Genomic DNA, 23,649 nt, shown 5'->3' with positions numbered 1-23,649 from the left:
ATCTTGATTTTTACAAACTGAGGCACAGAGAGTTTAAGGACTAACTCACATCACAAGCAAGCTAGCGATAGAACTGGGAATTTAACTTGGGATTTCTACTCCCAATCCTGTGCTCTTACCACAGGAATCACACATTGCTTAGGAACTATAGGGCAAAATAAGAGGGGAGTATCCGGAATCCAGCACGACACATTTCAGGAAGAGAAAGAAGTGGAGACTCCTGACTTTTAAGCAGTTAACCATGTAACCTCAGCATTTTCTTAATGTATTATTTTTATTGGGTGTTTACCATATACAAACACAGTATATGCTGGATATAAAAACCTTAAGGAAGTACATGGTATTTACCTTTGTGCTAGAAAGATATTTTCTGGAGTCTAACAGATTGATGGCACCCATTTAAATGTACTATAACATCATGCAAGTACAAGTAGAGGTGTATACTGCCAAGTCTGATGATAATTTGATGGACTACAAGGTAATGACCCATGAATTACAAGTGTGAAATTTTCTTCAATTTAAATATCAGACTTGGATTTTTCCCACAAATGTAAAAAATAATTAAAAACTAAGAAGGAAAGAACGTTTTCAGTGCAAAAGAGTCTAGGTAAACCATAATTTTGCACCTTTTGTTCTGGTGGATTAAGAACATTTCTTGTAATGGGATTTAGTGGAGCAGAAAAACTAAGCAGAATGCAAAACTCTCCTGTCTTTTATTGCTGTTGTTTTAGCTGGATGCTTCAGTGTTTAGTTGCTTAATTTCCCCTGTTTTCTGTGCAATCTACTGATGTTGCAAATGTGTGTTTCCTTCTCTCTTACCCTCCCTCCAAATGAATCTGCAGGAAGTAATTTCTGTACTGCTAAGGATCTTGCAGAAGAAATCAGATCATTAGCATCTGAGAGAGAAGGGCTGGAGGGACTTCTCAATGAGCTGTTGGTGCTGAGTGCCAGAAATGTCCGAAAATTAGAGAGAATTAAAGAAGATTATAACAGACTGAAACAAGAACTGGAGCAGGGGGAGTCTGCCTTTGGTAAGTAGTTCACCAGCTGTTGGGTGATTGAAGCTTTGCTTTTGCTATATTGTGGGCAGACCAGTATTCTGCTTGCCTGGATGAAAATCCCTGTGATATGTGTGACATGCAGAACATACCATTTTTAGGATGGAAATTTTGGCAAGACCTTGTCAAACAGTAGGTTGTACATGCTGTCAGGCTTTGTCTTGTCATTCATGAGTGACATTTTTTTCTAGCTTTGTATATATTAATGTTGTAGAGTGCTTTTGATAGCTCTCTTAGCGCTGATTCTCAAAAAGTCTCATTGGGGAAACCTAGTAAATAATAATTCCTTGTTCGTGTACATCATGTGCATAATCAAAAATCTTGTACATCAATGATTTTGTATATTTCATCGATGGAAAATATAGGTTGTCCACAACACTAGGAACCCCTGCAATCAGCCTTTAACATAATTGGATATTCACTATATTTGTTGGGAAAGTGTTTAACTCACAGAGGGCACAAGGCTTTGAAAGTAAGAAATCTTTATTTAAATGAAATAATAAAGTGGCTTTAAATGGTTTAGAGAGTGAAGCTTGCGTGTCAACTTAAGCAGCCTTTGTGGCTTATTGTTTCAAAGTGGAATGAGGAAATTTGATCTGTGATTAAATAAATGCAACTAACAAAGTAGCAAAGCTACTTTTAAGGCTGTGTCTGTACTAGCACTTTCATCAGTAAAACTTTTGTCGACAAAAGCGCGGATATAGGCAGTGAGACATAGCTACCGCCACTTGTTGGGGGTGGTTTAATTATGCCGATGGGAGAGCTCTCTCCCGTCGTCATAGTGCGGCTACACAGGAGACTTTACAATGGCACAGCTGCAGCAGTATTGCTGTGCTGCTGTAAGGTCTGTGGTGTAGATATAGCTTGAGTTCTGTAGATCCTCTGCCTTCCCCTCCTGAAGCCATCCAGTAAGTTACCAGATATAGGGGCCATATTGCTTAAGTAAAAGATGGATTCGTGTTTAATTGATTACATGTATTTACGTGCTGTAGTTACCTCTGCCTGCTAAACATAGTCTTAGTGCTGCTTTCTTGAGAAAGAATTAGTTCCAGAGAAACTCTTTTCCAACCTCAAATTCTTCTAGGCAGCATGTTGGTAGAAGAGAAAAAAGCATTGTTCTTTTGAAAGAATGCTGAGTTGCATTTCCTAGGTGACCAGGCAGGCAAAGCTACCTTCAAACCAAAAATATGGATTTTATAGGCCACTAAAGAGATTACTTTTGAAAATACTTATAGGAAGGGAAGGAAGACGTGTCCTCTATGCTACTAGACAAGTATTTATCCTGCTAGAAACTAAAAAAGAGCCAAAAAAGTGGAGTGAAAATTTTAAAGGTCTTCCTTCAACATTTGTGTACTTCAACATGAGCAATGTGATCCAAAAGCAGATGCTGAAGCATGTTTTCTAATTATTTGGGTTTGATAGTGGATTGAAGAGGTTTTTTGGTCCTCCAGGCTGTGCCCTTCATATTGCTACCTACTTTGTTAGGGAAAGGGAGCTTTCTGTAACACAATTTTCCAAATGGTACGTTTTTCAGATGAGTTCTTATTCAGTGAGCTTTCAGATTAATGTCTGTGTGAGCTTGCTGAAGCAACAGAACTGGCAGCAGTTCAAAGACTGTCTTTTTTTTTTTTTTAAACACCCAATATATGCAATGAAGCATCATACTGTGCTGAAATTTACTGCAAATTATGAAAATAATAAATTGTAAAGCACTGAGATATTATATGTCAGAGATTTACTTTACAGATTGTAATTTGATTTGTTGTGATTCCACAGGAATAAGTGAAGAAAGTTAATTCTGTATGAAATAAAACCCTATGGAGCACAAATTGCTCAAAACTATATAAATCATTACAATATTTTTTTCTTCATATAATCTACACCATTTTCCTCTTTGGAAGAGAGACATTCCTTTAGATTTGAGAGCATCTAGCATGCAAAATTTGGTTGAAAACAGACCTTTGTGGAAAGTGGTAAATATCTTGTATTTTAAAAAAAGACATTGAGTTTCAGGAACCAGTTGTCTTTTCACATAGTACTTTTATGCTTGAAAAATAAAACATAGAATAGTCTAAACTGCAGATGGTACATTATCGTTCAGAAGGCTTTCTCAGTGATTGCTGCTGTTCTTTGTTGAATGTCGCACCTTGTTTTCTATGGCAGACTGATTGGTGATGAGGACAATTTTTTTCCAGGTTATTATTGCACTTAACTTTTAGCAACTGGCAATTGAAATTAGTTCAGTAACTGACTTTGGGATGTTTTGGTGCTCATCACAAAATATAGTCTGTGATCATGCATATTTAGAGAAATTGAGGGAGGAAGAATAGTAGAATAATAATGAAGATACTGACTGTACAAGGAATATCAGTGGCGGTAGGCATTGGTAAATACCCTAATGTTCACACTTCTCATTTTTATGAATATTTTGAAAAATGTACCTTGGAAATAATAGGGGTAGATGAGAGTTACTGAATGAGGGGCAGGGAAATTTAGAGGAAGGATAGCTATATCACAAAGAGCAACCGGAACTAGAAAAATGAGATTCTTTTAAAAAAATGTTATGGATGATCATTTTTATTATATCCTTCTGGAGCTAGTTGCGGCAGAGAAACAGGCAGCCTCAGGCGTAGCAACAGCAAGGCTGCACTCAGTCACTAAAATGAAGGAGGAAAGATGATTGCAAAATGGCCATCACTGAAGTCCCATGACTTCAACAAACCCTGCTGCTAATTGACTGACATGATTCTGTGAAATTTAGAAATCTCCCTGAAACCCCAAACATGCACGGATGCACAGTTCCTAAATAACTAGAAGCTTAAATGATTTTGGGTTATTGTTGGGAAATAACAGAGTTCCTCCAAGATGCCAATATTCCGGCTATTTAGGAATTTGTAAAATGAATATCCCGTGTCCTTGTTGATTTGAGTTTAGAAAGCAATAGCAAAAACAGCAAAATGAGGTAAAACATGTATTAGTCACCCTAAGAGAATTTAGTCTGTCATGATCTTAATTCATTATTTTAACGTAAAATCTTTTTCATTTAATTAGCGAATAAGCAACATAACATTTTCATTTTTTTAAAGCGTAGATTTTATATTTTTTAAAGTGAGGAGGTAGTTAATAATAATAATTAATAAAAGTTAGACACCTACCTAAGTCACTTGATTCAGTTTTCCCAGAATCTGTAACAAAAATATTTTGTTGATTCTAGGTAATTTGTTCCCCTCCTGCTTTTCAGAGTTGTATATTTCAGCTATTAGGTGCCTCAGAGGGCTTGTCTTCACTACAGTGCTAGCTTGAGGTATATCTCGAATGTTGCCAGAACCTGACTCCTGTCCATGCACAGAAATCTCTAGCTCAGATTCAGTGGTGATTTTAAACTCAAGCTTGCTGGTCTGTCAGGCAGTGTGGGTTGAAGCTTGAGTTCTGCTGACTTTTGACCTAGTAACACAGTGGGGGCTCAGCCACTCTGTGCTACTAATCCAATCACTCTGTGTGACTGTTCTCACTTGAGTTTAACTGGAGAGGCGTTAATTTGAGCTAACGCTGCAGTGGAGACAAATCAATTTCCTTGGGCTTGTCTATACTCGCACTTATGTTGGCAAAACACACCCGCTGAGCGACAAAAATTTTGCAGGCATAAGCGCTAGTGTAGATAGTGCTCCTGCCAACATAGCTACCACCCCTCGTGGTTTTATTTTGTGGGCGGGAGATAGAATGTGGCTAGACTACCGCTTATGCCAGCAAAATTTATGTTGCTCAGCAGGGTTTTTTTTTTCACACCCCTGAGTGACAAAAGTTTTGCCGGCCTAAATGTGAGTGTAGACAAGCCTTGAATATTTATACAAGTTATATTAGTTACGTTAGTGGTGTACTTGATAGTCTTTCACTTGTGATATGGTGAAGGCAGAAGGCAGTAGAAGAGTGGTCCTATTTACAACCTAGGGAGGTGGGCGGGTGCCAGAATGCTCCGGGTCTTGTTCCCTGCTGACTAACTCAGAGCAACTGGGGGCAATTAGGAGCAGCTGAGGCTGATTAAGGTTCAGCCAGGTGCTCCATAAAAGGGCTCCGCCCCAAACATACAGAGACGAGCCGGAGGAAGTAGAAGTCCTGTCCTGATTAGAGTGCTGAGCTGTGCAGAGGAACGGACTGGAGAGCAGAGCTCTGGGGTGGAACAGTGAGGAGGAAGGTACCGGCTCAAGAGGCCAGAAAGACTGAAGGAGGGGGAAAATTAGCCCAGGGGAAGAGTGTGCCGTCTGGAAAAGCAGTACCAGCAGCACATAGCTGCTTCTCATAGGGCCCCTGGGCTGGGACCCGGAGGAGCGGGTGGGCCCAGGTCCCTACCCCTTCCCCTGGGAAGACGGGGTGACGGGCAACTTCCTGGCCCACTACCAGCAGGAAAGTGCGAGACCCACTGGAGGGAAGCCGGCCATCAGCCACACACTGTAGACAGCATATGCTTAATTTTTCTAGATAGACAGTTCGACCAGTGGCATGTCATTGGTTGCCTTCTCCTCCCATTCTCGCTTTGTGCTTTTCTTTCATACTATTTTCTATCTTTAAAAAATCTTCTACTTCCCTGGCATCAAAAGACCTCCCTATTCTCCTCCACATCTCTTCCTGAAACCTACTACTTCGGCAAAGCCTTCCTGTGTTGATCTCCTCACTGACTGTTGCTGCACTTCTTTGCACTTGACATGTTATATTTTGTATTTGTGAGCCTTTTAAGAATTGAGTTTTGTTTATTTAAATAATAATCTTTTGATAACCTAGAAGCATCTGTTTTTCAAAAGAAATTTGAAACACTGACTAGAATGTACATATGTGTTTTTCTGTCCCTTGTGTATAAATTGGTCACCTGTATTGTACTTTATTAATATTGTTGATTTCTCAATGAAACTCTGATATAAGGAAGCAGACGTCAAGGGAAGAGATTTAATCACACAATAATTAGGGCTGGAATTTTAAATAGGACACATCATTAGCATGTTAATGAATTTTCTCACTTTTTGCCAGCTGCCCAAGTATAAAAGATATTGCAGATGTAGTGCAAAAATCTAGCTTGTCTTATTGTGCTGTGAACTGTCAGGGCTTCGTGTAGGAGACTTAAAATATACAAAAGGAATTTTAATGAGAGCCTGAAAAGTATTTTAGATTGCTTTTTATAGTAATGAAATCGACTGATAAAGTAGATGTATTGATTTATATTTTAGGATGAGATAATGTTGATTTGCACTTATTTTCATTTGAGGATCTCCAAGCTCTTTACAAAAGCAGCTAAGTAGTATTATATCCATTTTACAGATGTAGAAACCAAGCCACAGAGAAGTGAAGTCATTTGCTCAAGATGATATAGTGAGCTAGTGACAGAGCAAGGAATAGAACATAGGTTTCCTGCCCCCCAGCCTCTTTCTCTAACCACTGGAATTCATTAGGGTAAATAGATGAATTTGAAATTATCTGCTGACCCCCAAATCTATCTCTAAAGGAGTGCTGTCATGGTAGGCAAAATCTTATTGTCTGGTAGCCCAAGACAGCCAAACCCTATTCTAGACCACTGATATTTAATTGGAAAAAGTATAACGAAGGGCAACAAAAATGACAAGGGGTGTGGAACAGCTTCTATATGAGGGGAGACTAAAAATACTGTGAATGGTCAGCATGGAAAAGAGATGACTAAAGGGGGATATGATAGAGGTCTATAAAATCATAAATGGTGTGGAGAAATTGAATAGGGAAGTGTTATTTACCCCTTCACATAACACAAGAACCAGGGGTCACCGAATGAAATTAACAGGCAGCAAGTTTAAAACACAAATAAGAAAGTACTTCTTCACATAACACAGTCAACTCATGGGACTTTTTGCCAGGGGATATTGTGAAGGCCAAAAGTATAACACGATTCAAAAAGAATTAGGTAAGTTCATGGAGGATAGGCCCATCAATGGCGTTTAGCCAAGATGGGTAGGGACTCAACCCTATGCTCCGGGTGTCCCTAAACCTCTGACTGCCAGAAGCTGTAACTGGACAACAAGGGATGTATGACTTGATAAACTGTTCTGTTGTGTTTATTCCCTCTGAAGCATCTGACACCGGCCACTGTTGGAAGACAGGATAGACTAGGGTTCATGGGCCATTGATCTGACCAGTTATGGCCATTCTTATGTTAATTACTTGCCTGCCTGCCAGACAAACTGCTGAATTGCACTAAAAAATCCTGTTGGAATTGATTGGCATGTCTAACCTGAGGATGAAGATTAAACCTACCCTCCTGTCTGTTTGCCTAGATATAACCACTGGAGGGCAGATTTGCCTGCTCAGTTTGTCAAATTCCTCTTCTGACTCTGTTCAGGAAATTGCTGTCCCTGTTACACTTTTGGAAAAGTGTATATAGCAAAATAATATATGGCTACACAAAACTGGGAGAACTATATTTTCTTGATTTCAATGCCAGGTTGTCTTTGCCAATTCACTTTAAGTAGAACTTTTTAGTGTGAATGATTTTCTAGGGGAGGTACCATCCATGTGGCCTTAAAATAAAAAAGTCCTTCATACACTTGTCTAACAATGTGTTAACTCTTTGATTTCTCTCTCGTTTTGGGGCTGATCCTGCCCTCTGAGCTTCTAAACTCCCATTGACTTCAGTTTTGTTTTGTTTGATTAAGGATTGCTGGTTCAGCCTTTAAAGCTCTTACCAGCTCACTTGCAGAGTGGCTGGGGATTTCTGTGAATGAACATCATTATTTATAAAACAAACAAATTCAGTAGAACAGATGGGAAGTTTAGGGAGTCTGGAATTTTCTTTTCAGAAGTACAAGTACAAAGGATATTTGCCATGCTCAGCTTCTATAATCATTCACAGTATGTTTGTAATGTTGTTGTAGCTATTTTGGTCCCAGGATATTGGAGAGCAAGGGTTGAGGTAATATCTTTTATTGGACCAACTTCTGTTGGTGAAAGAGACAAGCTTTTGAACCTACACAGACCTGAAGAAGAACTCTGTGTAAGCTTGTCTCTTACTGACAGAAGATGGAAGATGAAAGATACTACTTTACCCACCTTGCCTTTACCATTCAGCATACACATGCTGCATGTTTCTACAGTGTATATATAAAAGGGACTTGACTTTAATGAAAGAAAAACCTATCCAGGGTCCTGTTTTTTAATACATTTCTTCCAAATTTGTGGCTTGGATCTGGCTGCTGAAAATTAAAATATACAATTAAAGTTTTAGCAAAGATGTACCTCAAAGTATGGTAAGAAATTCTTTCTATTGTTTTTTTCAGTCAGTGTTCAATAAACTGTACATTCAGCCATTTTACAGGATGCAGTTAACAACCCTGTAACTTAATATTCATGTGGGTAGGAGAAACCATTAATGGATACTTAAAATAATACAGGCTTTGCATAATTAAATATTTATGAACAGGGGTCTTTCTGACTCTCACAAACTCATGTGTTCATAGGTAAAATCAAATGATGTTCTAACTAATGATGAATGGCTATAATCAATTAGAAGTACATGGTAACCACCTTGGGAAAGCTTTTTTCTTTATTTAAATATCTAATACTGACAGTAGCTGTTAGAATGGAAAATAAGGAAGCCTTTTTATAGCTTAAATTTTTTTTAGAAAGATCTAAAAATTGTTATAAAATTTTACAGAAATTTTAACTGTTCTAGAAAAAGACCATCTGAAAAGCTCTTCATACCACACTGTGACAAAATTATCCCAGGTGTAGTTTATTTGATTTCCATGGAACTATTATATAAGAGATTATTGGTCCAATATGTTTGCAGCATCTGCACAAAATGAATTCTTTGAGCTGCATAGATTCTTCATATAGTTTCCACAATTAATCATACGTTTGAGAATGAATATTTGATCCTAAACTGAAAAGATGAACATTTTGATTGCATCCATTTAAAGAAATCATTAAAGGGAAACGACAGTGTGTAATAGATGGGCTTCCATCAGAAAGAAGCTATTTCCAATCATATTATATGTCCATTTCCAATTGTACAAGGTTATTACTTTCTACATGACCCAATATATACTGTAGAGAAATTAAATGAAATGCTTGTTGCTAAAACTAGAGGTTGAAGCGAGTGGGTTATTGCTTATGTCTTCAGCCATATCTTTTTAAGCCATGGTCTTGTCAGATTTCACACGGTAAATAGAGTCAGCCCTCATTGGTAGTTGGTTATGAAATCCGAGGCGTTGTAGGAAATGGTGTTGGTGATTTGATTGGTGACACTCTTCCTTCTGAGCTGGCATTCAGCTGATGCTTCAGCATGGTGCTTTCTTTCAAGTAGGTATATAACCAAGATCCTTAATACTTGTGTTTATTTTTTAAAAGATCTTATAGCTATTTTTGCAAGAATAGGGGTTTTATCCCTGTTTTACCCAAATTCCAGTGTGAGTGATTACACTCTGATGGCTTAAATTGCCCCTGCCTTTTCTTTTGGATAAGGTGTTCTTCACTTCCTGATCTAAATTGTTGGGTAGTGATAAACATCTTCCATGTTCCACCTCATTAGTAGCAGCTTCTGAGTGGTTGTTGAAGAGATTCTTGTTTTTTTGGTGTTTCTAAAACAGTTGGAATCTTTCAGGATAATAGCACTATGTAGACGTTTTATTTTTGTGAATTTCAAATATAGGATTGATAAGGGAACAATTTTAAGCTAGATGACCATTATAGTCTAGCAATAGTCTGCTATAATTAAGACCAGCTTTTTGTTTAAAGCTTGACTCTAAGTGCTCTAATGGCTACAGGGCTACTTAAAATTTGGTGTGTCTCATGAGGGTGTGCAGTTCTGTTAGTCATCCAGGTTTAAGGCCATTTGACCAAGGGCTTCTGAGATATAGTGCCCCCTTCCCTCAAAAAACAAACGGCTTTTGTTAAAGTTTAGAGATTCTGGCAACCTTTTTTTGCTCAGAGATAGAAAACAAACTAGGGCTCAGATCATAGCACCAGCACATTTCACCAGTGCTCGAGGGTTACCCCAACAGCTTGCATGCTGTCCACCAGCCCTTTGGGGAAAATATAATTAAAATGTTATTTCAAAAAGATTTTGCTTCTCCGGGTAGGTTAGTTGCAAGCCTTATGTGCTTATTCTCACTCCTAATGGATTATTCCGTACATGTTCAAAGAGAGAAGGGGCTAACTATCTGGAAAACTGTATCTACATCACAGGACCTTAGCAATTTCAAGGACATGTCATTGTCAATGAATCCAAGCACCAGCCCAGGTGCCAACCGACAGCAGAAATCGGAAGTAAAAAAACCAAACAGGTGTATTGCTCCAATCTGCCTCTATCAAAGAGGGATTTTTGTTTTGAGGAAATGTAATCTGAGTACAGCAGACTATTCAGAAGACATTGTGACTATTTTTGGAAAAGAAAATAAACTACACAAGAAAATGTTTGCTAGGAGAGGAGGGCTATTAGGGGCAGAAGTGTAGGGAGCCATAAGGGAAGAGGAGTTGGGGAATCATCAGATAATCGAGAGGGGGACATGAAGGTGTGTGACCAGGTGGATTGGGGGAGAATAGGGCAGGGGTGCCTATCATCTTAATGGGATAGGAAGGGGAGGCTGGAAATGGGGAGAGGGGGGGAGAGGGGACTACATGTTGCAAGGAATGGTGTGGCAGTGGGTGAACAAGGAGAGACAGTCACCAGTCTTCTCTGACACACTTAAAACAAGTGCAATAACCTTGTAATTAAACTGTCCAGGTTTTGGGACACATGATGATGGATGAGATTTCTCTCACCAGCCCTGTTAGCAACTACAGATTGGAAACAGTTCAAAGCACGACTGTTCCACTATAGCAAAATGTACAGAAGTGGGGAGGAGCACAGAGGAGTCACATAGCAACCATGGAGCCTAGTGCAAAGACCACTGGACTGGGACTATTCCTAGCTCTACCTCTGGCTTGCTGAGCAACCTTGGGCAAGACACTTCCCCTCTCTGTGTCTCAGTTTCCCATCTGTAAAACAGGGATAACAATGTAAAGTTCTTTGAGATCTAGTGATGAAAAGCACTATATAAAAGCGAGGTCTTTTGATTATAAACTAGATACAGTAGTATATCAGCTGCAAATTTAGGTGGGAACTACAGCTGTCTTAACGACCACTAACTCTGACCAACAAACATTTCATTTTGTATAAAGAACTAGGAAATTAAATGGCAAAAACCTTAATTAACTCCGAGTTAAGGATGCCTGGTGATAGATCATGCCCTTCCATAACGTGGTGTTCAGCAAAACTCAAATTTCTGAAAGCCAGTAAATAAAGATGAAGGTAATAGACTCCCTTTGACTTCAGTGGACTTTGGATCAGGCCCTTTGTGTGTTGATGCTCTTAGGTGAGCCTCTGCTTCATCATTTCTTATGAGACTTGTTAGTTTACTTACATCGAAAAAATTGCTTAATGAACACTTTATGATGCAGCCACAGAGACCTGGTGAAATCTGACCACAGGACAGAGTAATAATTCTTTAGGTAATATGGTATTCACAAGTCGGTAGTAAAAATGTAGTTACATGAGGTAGAATTTGGTCAGCACTTTTAGGGTAACAACCATTTTCTTTTGAAAATTACCAGGGATCTTTAGTTATCACAAATGCTTATGGCCTCTAGATTTAACAGCTTTTATTTTGTTCCCTTACACCAGTATAAATTTAGAGTAACTCCATTTGAATCAATGATGTCCATGAGCATAAAAATTGTCCTTAACACCATGGTAGGGCATTGGTTTGGTAATCATGGAAAAAAGTACTACTTAATGAGTTACCATAGCAACTCCATATTGGGGGTTTCTTTGGAAGTATCCCAAATGGTATCAATATATAACGATCAGGCCTGCCCCTGCTTATGACCCAAACAAGGACGAGACCACAACAGAAGGTGTTCTTAACCCCTGTGATTTTAATTGAATAAGATAAATCAATAAATCACTTTTTTAGATCTTTTGTGATGTAAGGTACTGTCAAAATAGAAGCTGAAGTTTTCAGAGCTGACGGAGTTTTGGATGTTAAATTCTCATTAAAATGAATCTGAATTCGTTATCCAAATCCTGTAGGCAGCTTTCAAAACAGCAGCTGTATGATATTATTTTCATTAGAGCAAATATAATCATTAGAGCAAATCACTGTGATTTCACAAAAGGCAGTGTCACAATTCAGCACCTAAGTAGGTGCTCAACTCTAAGTATGTACTTAAGTCCATCTCTGTTCATGTGCTAATTGTGCTTAAAGTTAAGCACACACTTAAGTACTTTGCTCAGCTGGGGCTGATACACCTTATTTGGGAAAGGTTTTGATAGTTTTATTCTAAGATAGAATTTGGAGCATTTCTCAGAGTTAAAAATAGTCGCTTGGATTTGTACACAGTGTGGTGATGGGAATTAGTGAGTGAGGCACACCAGCCTCAAAACAGAAAAGCATTGGCAGATTTTCTAGGAAGATGTCCTCTTCGTTTCCTTTTCTTTTTTCTTTTTGCCTTGAGAAGTTGACCTTTGAGAGTGTCTCTTGCATTCGTGTAACATTAAATACACAGTTATTTCTAATGCTGATTTAAATTGACATATAGGTCCATTTTCAAAGTTAAGATAGACTTATTTTTGTCTAATTTTTTTAAGCTTTTAACCAGTATATTTATGTTTTGATAAGAACGTCTTTTGTAGGATTAAAAATTACATCTCAAACATGTTAGGCAGCAGATCATTTTGGTTTCCACTTCCACAACTATGGAGACAAATGAAATGCAATTCTAAGGGCCAAATTCACAGGTGAAGTTAATGCATATTGCATAGTAGGTGTAATTTGGTTTTAAAGGTGAAAGTCACTATGGCTCAGGGGGCCAGAACAAGGCCCACCCACCATTTAAATCCAATAGAAAGCTTCAAAATGGAACTTAAATATTGCATATACCTTGTGTAGGCTTCCTTCACAGGTGTGATTTCACCCAGTATGAAAGTAAATGGTAAGGTGTGGAATAATTGCCACTGAACTGCCTTTCAGAAGTGCAAAGTAGTGTAATTTAACAGACTGGTTGGCTTATCAGGAAAAGCAGTTAGAAGGATGATGTTAAAATAAAAAAAAAAAAGCAGACTTCCCTTGCTTTAACTTACATCCTCCTATTAATCGTATTTCCTGCTTGCTCCTTTCTGTACCTCCCTTCATTATGTTTATTTTGCACACCCATTGAATATGATTGCTCTCTATAAATACATCAGAGGGATAAATGCCAGGGAGGGGGAGGAATTATTTATGTTCAGCGCAAATGTGGACACAAGAACAAATGGATATAAACTGGCCATCAGGAAGTTCAGACTTGAAATTAGATGACGGTTTCTAACTATTAGAGGAGTGAAGTTCTGGAACAGCCTTCCAAGGGGAGCAATGGGGGCAAAAAACTTAGCTGGCTTCAAGACTGAGCTTGATAAATTTATGGAGGGGATGGTATGATTGGACACCTGATTTGGCAATTAACTGATCTTTGACTTCTAGTGGTAAATATGCCCAATGGCCTGTGGTGGGATGAGTTCTGAGTTACTACAGAGAATACTTTCCCGGATGTCTGGCTGGTGAGTCTTGCCCACATGCTCAGTGTTTAGCTGATCACCATATTTGGGGTCAGGAAGGAATTTTCCCTCAGGGCAGATTGGCAGAAGCCCTGGGGGTTTTTCGCCTTCCTCTGCAGCATGGGGCATGGGTCATTTGCTGCTGGATTCTCTGTACCTTGAAGTCTTTAAACCATGATGTGAGGACTTCAGTAACTCAGTCATAGGTTACGGGTCTATTACAGAAGTGGGTGGGTGAGGTTCTGTGGCCTGCGTTGTGCAGTAAGACAGACTAGATGATCATAATGGTCCCTTCTGACCTTAAAGTCTATGAGCCAAATTATTGCAAGTTATTGCTGCTTTGCCGTTGATAGGGTAGGTTCATCTTTATGTTACTCCATTTTTATGTTGATGTAAATTCATTTAAATCAGTGGAGTTATACTAGCATAAAATCACAGAGTGGTGAATTTGGCCCTAATATAAACTATGCAACATTTAGATCATTTACATCAGTGCTGAATTTGATCCTAATTCTGCAGTAACTTCTTCTGAAGACATGTCAAGCCAAACTCAACCCTGGTGTAACTCATTGGTGAAGATCAAGCTGCAGACTCACTCGGTTTCACCTTTCACGAGTAATATGCCTATCCCAAACTTATGCTGATAAGGTCTTCATACCAACACACCACCATATGCTGAATATACCACGTTTGTTCTTTCAGAAAGCTGGGGCTCTCTCCTTTCTGATGTTACATAGCTTATATATTGTTATATATAATGTTATATAGCATTTCTAGCCCGGCAGTGTGGTAGATATTCTTTGAAAAGATGACATTTTAAAGTATCAAAATCCCATCACTGGCCCAGGAATAAGTGTTACCCATTCTTGGCCTCAGGGCTGGGGTAATTTTGAGTGGGGAAAATTCCCCAGCTGGGAGAATAGTAAAAGTTGTGGCTGATGGATGGTGTTTAGAATGTTAAAATAAGTCCCAGAGAGATGGATTACTAGACAGAGGCCCAATGATGCTGTCAACCTGTATAGCTACATTTTATGTATAGCTATATATAGATTTCAAAGTGTGTTGCAAAGAAAGGTTAATATTATTATCCTGGTTTTACTGATGAGGAAACTGAGACACAGTTGATTGGTTTTATGGTTCATTTGATAGCTTTGTACTTTTACATGGATATTTTTTCCATGCATTTGGTTGAGCTCGTATCTGAGGACTTCAGTGCTACGGCACTAAGATCTTAAATTTTTGGCAGGTTGAAAATTTGAAGGCAGCATCTGGTATATTCAGAAATAAAAGTTCTATTGAATTAAATATGAAAATGAATGATACAATTGGTACAGAATTAATTGATATTAATATCAATTCATTTTATTCTGCATCAAACTTTTATTTGTCAATGTGCTACTGATTTTGGACGGACTGCACAATTACATTTTGAAGTTGTCAAATGAAGGAGCAGAGATTTTGGTAGCAGGGCAGGGCAATTGGTGCTTTTGGCAACCAAGAAAGTGTGAAGGGCCTTTGAAGCTGCTTTGCCTCATTCCTTTTCTTTTGAGGACCGGGTGAAAATGACTGGAATATTTGGGGGATTTGTCCTCATTCAGTTTCAGTCTATGCTCCAGTGAAACTAATTAGGCAGTTCACACCTGTCTGAACTATTGTTTCAGACAATCTGCAGAAGACAACACTGTATTGGTTTACAATCAGTTCACATTTTGAAAGTTTTATTCCCAACTATAAAGGCTAGAAACCTTTTCAGAGGATTCGCAAATCTTGAACCCAGATATGTGGGTCTGCAGGCAGCCTTCGCATTCTGGCTGCCATCTTGTGGCGTGGTAGTAAATATTGGGCTGAGGGGCTAATGGAACCCTGGCCCCACCAGAGGCACGTCCCATGGGTGTCCTGATTGGTCTGGCTGTTCTATTTAAGCCAGAAGGAAGCATAAAGTTGTCTGTGCAAACTGGATGAATTCCTGGCTGGGTGCTACATCAGACCCTGCCTTTTCTCCTGACTTCTGGTTCCTGCTCTCCTGCCTTGTTCCTGATCCCTACCCTGGTCTCTGATTCTGGCTCTGATGCTTGGCTTGACTCCCAACTCTGATTCTGCCACTGACCTGTGACTCCGACTCTGACCTTTGTTTGACTCTCTGACTCTGATTCCAGCTCTGCCCCTCGGTTTGACTCCTGAGTTTGATTCCTGCTAGAACCACTAGGGATGACCGTCCAAGCCCTGACTGTGACACCTTTTTTTGTATATTTAAATGGAAATGTAAGTGCTGCTTTGCAATTCTGCAACAGGGGTTAGATTCCTAAGACAAATTCTGCAGCAGCAGAAATGTGGAATATGCACTTTGGAGTAGGGACTGTCTTTTTGTTCTGTGTTTGTACAGTACCTAGCACAATGAGGTGTTGGTTCATGATTGGGGCTCCTAAGTGCTATAGTAATACAAATGATGATGATGATAATACATGGAGCCTTGACTATGACTTTGTTTCGATGAGTCTCACATAATGCCTGCTAATACTGCTGTAGTTGTGCTGTTGTGTTAATAAATATATTTTTAGAATTTAGTTTATGGTTCAATATCGTGGCCTATTAGTGAATGTTTTCCCCAGTAATATTCATCCACAGATTTCTTTATTCTTTTCAAATGGGTCAGATTCTGCATTCTCATAAGACTATGTAATTCTGTGGAAATGAATAGAATTGAGTTCACTTACACCAGTGGCATATTTGCCCAGTGAGTGAATAAAAAAAAAGTCTGATCATTTCCTGGGACAGGAAATTTCATTTCTGCTTTGATATTGACTGGCAATAGTCTGAAGTAGCAGCTGGGAGTATGAAAATCTAAGCACAAGAAACCTTTGGGATGCTGATCCTGTATAAATGTAATACAGGATGTCATTCTTTTTATGAAATATAGTATTTTTATTTTCCATTACCTTTCACATAGAGTAACTTGATCTTTCTTAAATAAAAATAATTTTTTAAATAAAACTTCAAGGTTATTACACAAATATATGAAATCAAGGGAGTTCAAGTTTAAGGAGGTTGCTTTTGTTAATTATTGATGTTTTAAAATAAAAGCATTATTGTCTTCAGCTTTTCTTTCCACTTAATTACTGCGGTGAATAAGAATAATTTACCTATATGGTACTTAGTGCCTTGAATCATGTAGGATCTCAAGTGCCTCATAGCTTTTACACAAAGACTAGCACCCACACAAATCACCACTGAAATGCAGCCAAATCTGGAGTGGAGTATTGGAAACCATCTGTTTATAGCATGCTGCACACCTGTGTGGGATGTATAAATTTGGCCATAGGTACCTAGGAAAACCTCTGAAATTATAATCCTATGTTTAAGACATTAGCCTTTGCGCCTGGAAATTATTATGTCACACTTCAATATTCTGACTTCATCTACAGATACAAATAGAGAAGAAGCTGAAGGAGAAAACCTATTTAAATCCAAAAAGTTCTCTGATAAGGTGCAAAAGTGGAAATCAGTATATTTTTAAATGTGAAATGATAATAGATGTATAATTATATATGATGATTGAACCATAATGAAAATTCCTCCTTGTTCTTTTTACCATCCTTTTTCTTGGCCTTTATCAAGATACTGCTCTTCATATTTCATCAAGTCCCAGGATGGCTATGAAGTTAGCAGAAGCCTAATTTTTTACATGAAACCAAAGGGTTGATTCTTTATTTCTTTTTCTTTCTTTCATTATATAAGATGGAGTACAAGTTTGGAAGATGAGGAAATGGAGTCTAATAGCTGGAGCAGGGAACTAGGACCTGTTCTACACTTAAATGTTAGTTCAAGAGAGATATGGTGCTCATGAGTGTGAAAAATGCTGACCTAGCCCTTGGTGTAGACATGGGTAGATCGATAGAAAGATTCTTCTGTCGATCTAGCTACCGCCTTTCAGAGAGGAGGATTACTTGCAGCAACAGAAAACCCCCAGCCAACGCCCCATCCATCGCCTACCAAGCTGTAGCTGTGTTGCTGTAGTGCTTATATTGTAGATATGGCCTTGGGATTCTTATGCTTTGTTTCTGTTCACATCTTTTTGACTGAATTACTAGGAGAGTTAGGTCAAGTGACTTGACCAATCTGTAAAATGGAGATAATATTTTCCTGCTTCACTGAAATGTTGTGAGGCTTACAGCCCCGGGACTCTGCTCAAGCCCAGGAGTCTGTGCTATCAGATTGCCCTGCAAAAATCAGGGTTTAATCCACAAATAATCGCAAAAAGCTCGAGCTACTTGGGTAAATGGTACTATAGAAGTGATTATTACTATTTATGATTACCTGTCAAATCTTCACTGGTTGCAGACCTGAATCACAGAAACCAATTTTATGGGAATTTGGGGGAGTTACCTTGATTTAATTTGATATCAGAAAAGGTGTGTTTTTGTCTGTTCTTTCATCTGTTCATGTCCTGATTTTAAAAAAATACATTGAAACATTGTGGAACATGATCAAACTTAAAATGTTGCTAAGTGAAGGAGGAATTGGTCATCATACCTGTAGTAAATGTATTTGGTTTGATATGCACATTGAAGGCTTGGGTAAAGATAAACAGAGGCAATGTTTGCCAAGCTACATAAGATTAAACAGTTTACTTGTTGGAATTATCGAGCAGAAGACACTGCATAATTTGGATTATAACCTTTATATACTTTTGGCTGGATTACACTTTTATCTAGCAGAGTGTATTGAAATATAATTAATAGTATGCAGCATGGAGTTAAAAATGACAGGATGGAACTAGATGTAATTTTGTAGAGCCAAAGAAACTGAATCTAATGGCATGGAAGCAATATGAAATCCTTTTTATGCTGGAATTTTTCTTAACTAAATTTAAAAATATGCACATGTGAATTTCCTGTGCCACATCCCAAAATCAGCCACTTTAAGAAGTGTAGGCTTGATTCCCAAAGGTGCTGAGAACCCACAACTCCCATAAAAGTTAGTGGGAGTTGCAGGTATCCAGTGCTTTATTTGTGAGAGAGTTGTGAACTTCCACATACAGAGCAAAATCTTGGCCCTATTGAAGTCAATGGGAGTTTTGCCATTGATTTCATCAGGATCAGAATTTCATCCACAATATATTGTTTTGTTATTTTAAGACTTGCAAGGCCCATTTCTGCTTTCAGTTACATAGGTGCAACTTCCATTCACTTTGATAGAAGTTCCATCCCTACAACAAAGGGCAGAACTGGGTCACAGATTATTTTTAACTAGAAAAACTCTTTCATTGCACAGTCAGCAACCTTCTGTTACTAACAAAGAGGATCCTCTCTTGCAGTTTTTATTCCGGCTAAAATTTTAGTTATTTCAGTTAGCTTCATTTCACTGAGCTTAGAGTCCTTGTCCTAAAATAAAAATTTCATTGTCAGTGTTTCTCTGTAGTTAGAATATGTCATGTTTTTGTTTTGTTTTGTTTTTAGTTCAGGGAATTAATAATGTAGAATTTCCAGACAAAACTATGATTGGCTCTGACATTTATTCTTGTTACTGCAAAACCAGGATTGACCTAAATGAAATGTAATGATTTCTCATTTCCAAATCTCAGATGTACCATACTGCTATATTCAAACATTGTTACTAAGATTTGTTATTAGTGCAGTAGAACCTCAGAGTTACAAACACCTTGGGAATGGAGGCTGTTCATAACTCTGAAATGTTGTAACTCTGAACAAAACATTATGGTTGTTCTTTCAAAAGTTTGCAACTGAACATTGACTTAATACAGGTTTGAAACTTTATTATGCAGAAGAAAAATGCTGCTTTCCCTTTTTCATTGGTAGTTTACATTTAACACAGTACTGTACTGTACCCATAAGTACAGCCCTAAAGAGTTTTCAATCTGTCAACCAACGAGCAAAGGATTTAGGGGCGAGAGAAAATATATAATCAGAAGTGCTTTTTTTTAAAAATTAGTATCATTTGTCCTTCAACTGTTCTCTGTGCTATTCATTATTAGTTGGCTAAAGTCCTGTAAATTTCATTGTCCTAGAAGTAAGCTAAATAATGAGCACAACTGAATGCTTAAAGGGAGTTCGTGATTTTAAAGATCACTTTGATTTTTAAAGGTAAAATTAAAATCTTGCAATAAAATTTCCTCAGTTTGTAAGTATGTACTAAATACCACCAATCAGGCTCGGTGACGTGTACAACATTATACATCTCATATTCAAAGGTGTACGCCTGTATTGCCCTGATTACATGTGTACCGGCAAAATTTGACCAAGCACCTGTTGCCCATGCACATGGGATAACACTGCTCCTAACTAACCTTTTGTTTATGTAGCTAGTACTACCAATTTACATTCACATATGCATGCCAGGTGCCGATATGTGAGATTATGTACTTAAGTGCATGCACTAATTTTGTGGGTACAACGTAGACACCTGCTTTTGAGAATTTACCCTTGGAAATTGAAATCTTACAGGTTTTTTTTCTTCCAAAGTTTTTAATTTCTATGCCTATCTTTTAGCTGGACTTGTGGGAGCATTCAGTGCACTTCTGAATATTTGGGAAAATGTGACAAAATGTTTTCACTCCAAAATACTACAATTTTAGCAAAAATAGATAATAAATATTAACATCTTTTTCAGTATTTGCTATATTTCCCTCTTGAGCTGACCAATTCCTCTGTCACTTTATTATTTTAGATGTATATAATGCACCTGTTGTGAACTGTAGGAACCTCCACAATTACATGAAAAACACACACACAAATTAATTCAGATGACCCACTGTCAGCGGTAAATTACATCCCAACTAAGACTTTCCCTGCTCAGCTCACTCTTCCAAGAGTGACTGAAGATCCAACAAAATTCTCAAAGTGTGAACATAAGTAACAAAACTAGGTAGCAACAATCAAAGGAGCAGATATTACTTAGGCTATTTTCTTTGATTTTCCACAGCCTATTAATGTTGCTAAGTTGAGCATCAGCTAGCTAGATCTCATTCAAGCACTATCCCGCATTAGATATGGAGAAAACTGATCAATCACACTTCTTGGATCTGTCAAACTAGAGATGTAGAATTGAGTATTCTCATCTTACTGATGTCTTTACACTCAGACCCACTCACTGTCTTCTCTAGTGGCTTTGTATATGCTTGATTAGGAATGGTGACAGAATAGAACCATGCATCACGCCACATCAGAGAGTACTCATGGCAAACAAGCATTGTCTATTACTATCCATTGGACCCTCCCTGGGAGAGAACATCAGAGGCACTCAGTTCTGTCTGTCCCTGCCAGCGTATAAATGTGCATCAATACCTTTTTAAAAAAAAAACAAAAAAAAACAATGAGTCCTGTAGCACTTTAAAGACTAACACATTTAATTTCTACAGGCATAAGCATTCGTGGTGGGTTGCAGCCCACGAAAGCTTGTGCCTACAGAAATTAAATGTGTTAGTCTTTAAAGTGCTACAGGACTCATTGTTTTTGCTGTATACAGACTAACACGGCTACCCCTCTGGAACTTTTTATCAATACCTTTGTGATCCAAGGGTATGCAAAGCAGATGATAGATCTAAAATAATTTACCATGAAGAACTGATTTTTATCCATTACCAGAAAGAGATAATCAGCCAATGAAAACACTGTAGATCTGGGGCCAAGGAAATCTAAAGATATTGCTAGAGCTACCTTGCTACAATTTTTACAGTCCTGTTTGATCTCTTCCAAATCAAGCATTTGATGGTTTTCTAAAAAAGTTTGACACAGGGACCTAATAATTGCTGACACTTCATATCTGATTTATTTGCACCGATCAGATGGTTAGTAGTAATAAGAATCAGAACAGAGAATTAAAAATAAATAAAAACGATTAATGATATTGTAAGGTTGCTGTGGTTTTGGCTAAGTTACTTTTCTCATTTTTTTCTTGAAACAAACACTTTATACTATAAGTGAATAAATATTTTCCTTAATGTTCCCTCTAAAGATAGAACTAGTGTAGTAAAGACCTTTCATTACATTAATTCTAATGGATGCAGATAATATTTAAATCATCTGTGTCCACTTCAATCCCACTCCTGATAAAACTCAATGCAGCAAGATGTCAAACAGAAGTGAAAAGGTCCCACAGTAACTGGAAGGTTCCTCTCTTCAGAGCTTGATGGTTAAAACAAAGTCATTAATTTTTGTCCCTTTTCCTGCTGTTCCATATCTTTTTGAATGTCGTAAATGACTTTTAGCAGAACAACTCAAGACTTCAGTTTATTTGTAATTCTGGATTCTTTGCAAGTAGCTCCCGTAAATGCCGAAGTGTAAGCTTTTCCAGCTTCTCACAGTAAAATGTGTGTAGCTTTCACCACTCAGTGCTGTTGATGATGAAATGAACTAATACAGGAAAAGCTGTAAACTAGAAGAAGGGATGTAAATTAAACATAAGGATGCTGAAGGGACTATGCTTTAAGGAGTACATTTTTAAATGGGCATCAACTCAGCCTCTAATTTTGCACCTGCTTTCAGTTGAAATATCTGAATAATTTCTGAAATTTTCCCTCCAATTTCAGTTGAATATATTGTTCTTCACTTTCTGTTTTAACTTTTGCAGAGTATTGCTGTTTGCCATTAAACATTACTGGAATACTGTGTCCAGTTTTGGTGCACACAATTCCAGATGCATGTTGGAAAGTCAGAGAAGGTTCAGAGAAGACTATGAGAAGGATTAAAGCATTGAAAAATATTCCTTATAGTGAAAGGCTCAAGGATCTCAGTCTACTTAGTTAATCAAAGAGAAGGTTAAGGGGTGACTGACCATAGTCTATAAGTACCTATATGGGGAACCTAACATTTGATAATAGAGGTCTCTTTCAGTCTAGCAGACAAAGGTATAACTTACAATGGCTGGAAGGTGAAGGTAGACAAATTTAGACAGATGTAAGATGTGAATTTTTAAGTGAAGGTAAACAAACATTTTAAAATCAAACATTTTAAAATCAAGATTGGATGATTTTCTAAATGAGATAGCCCTGTTCAAACAGGAATTAATTTAGGGAAGTGCTGGGGCCAGTGTTATACAAGAGGTCAGATTAGAAAGTGATATTGGTTCCTCTTGGCTTTATAATCTGTGAACAGTCGTGTTTTCAATTTAGCAGTGGCTGAGTTTCAATAATAGAAGAGATTCCTATGCTGGTAAATTTTCTAAAACCATTTGTGATCCTTCTGAATGAAATGCTATCTCAGTATATTATATTATTATTAGCATGTTCTATTTTTATTAGTCTCATCATTCTTTTGAAATGAAAAAACTGTTCTCTTTTTTCCTTCCTTCTCTTTCAGTTTTAATTTCTGCTAGCTCTCTCTTTACTATTTTTAGTCTCGGCATCATTCATTTTCTTGTGCAGCTGAAACTAAGAAACGTTTTGTTTTTTATAATTCAGAAATTCATGCTGGGAAAAAAAGTGCTAAATTTCTGCTCATGTGAGCTCCTAATCAAGTAGAGCATTATTTCATGCCTTTTTCAGTTCACCAAGATCTGTGAATACACAGTTCACCAAGATCTGTCTTTCTCGCTCTTCCTACAACGGATTTATTTATTTTTAAAAGATGCTGCAATGTCCATCTCTTCTCCAACTTTTTAATTCCTCAAAGGCACAGTATGTAGATGTGTTTATCTCATTCTTATGCATCTGGCATTTTGTTTCTCATGGTGACCCCTGCTGAGTTTCTTATGTAGCATATGAGTGGATTGGATAGGGAAATGATACTGTGGGAAAACATAGAGCACTCTGGAGCATATATTGTTTTACAAGGTGCCTGCCTGACCTTGAAAAACAATATTTGCTCATCTAGAAGGAATACATTTTCATAATTTTGCAGAATAAAGCACCAAAATGCAGGGATCTCTTCTCGTATCAGAATACTTTATCACATCTCTAAAATGCTGAACTGCAGCTGGCAACCATCAGGGTACATTTATTAGCTATTTCTGCCTCTATAGAATCCCCCTAAGTGGATTCCATTAATCATT

General features: G+C 37.8%; 1 protein-coding gene across 1 annotated transcript in view; it reads left to right on the top strand.

Moving 5' to 3' along the window:
• The window catches only part of DISC1 (DISC1 scaffold protein), a 311,403-nt gene that overhangs the window by 162,365 nt on the left and 125,389 nt on the right, over positions 1-23,649 (top strand). Inside the window, 1 exon segment of the mRNA XM_067535895.1 lies at positions 843-1,031. Coding sequence (XP_067391996.1) covers positions 843-1,031 — 189 coding nt within the window.

Source organism: Emydura macquarii, unplaced genomic scaffold (genome assembly GCF_026122565.2).
Source record: "Emydura macquarii macquarii isolate MOO-44397 ecotype Brisbane River unplaced genomic scaffold, CSIRO-AGI_Emac_v2 contig_3517, whole genome shotgun sequence".
In the NCBI taxonomy this organism is placed as follows: Eukaryota; Metazoa; Chordata; order Testudines; family Chelidae; genus Emydura; species Emydura macquarii.
The sequence above is the reverse complement of the archived record's forward strand: the minus strand, read 5'-3'. Positions and strand labels throughout refer to the sequence as shown.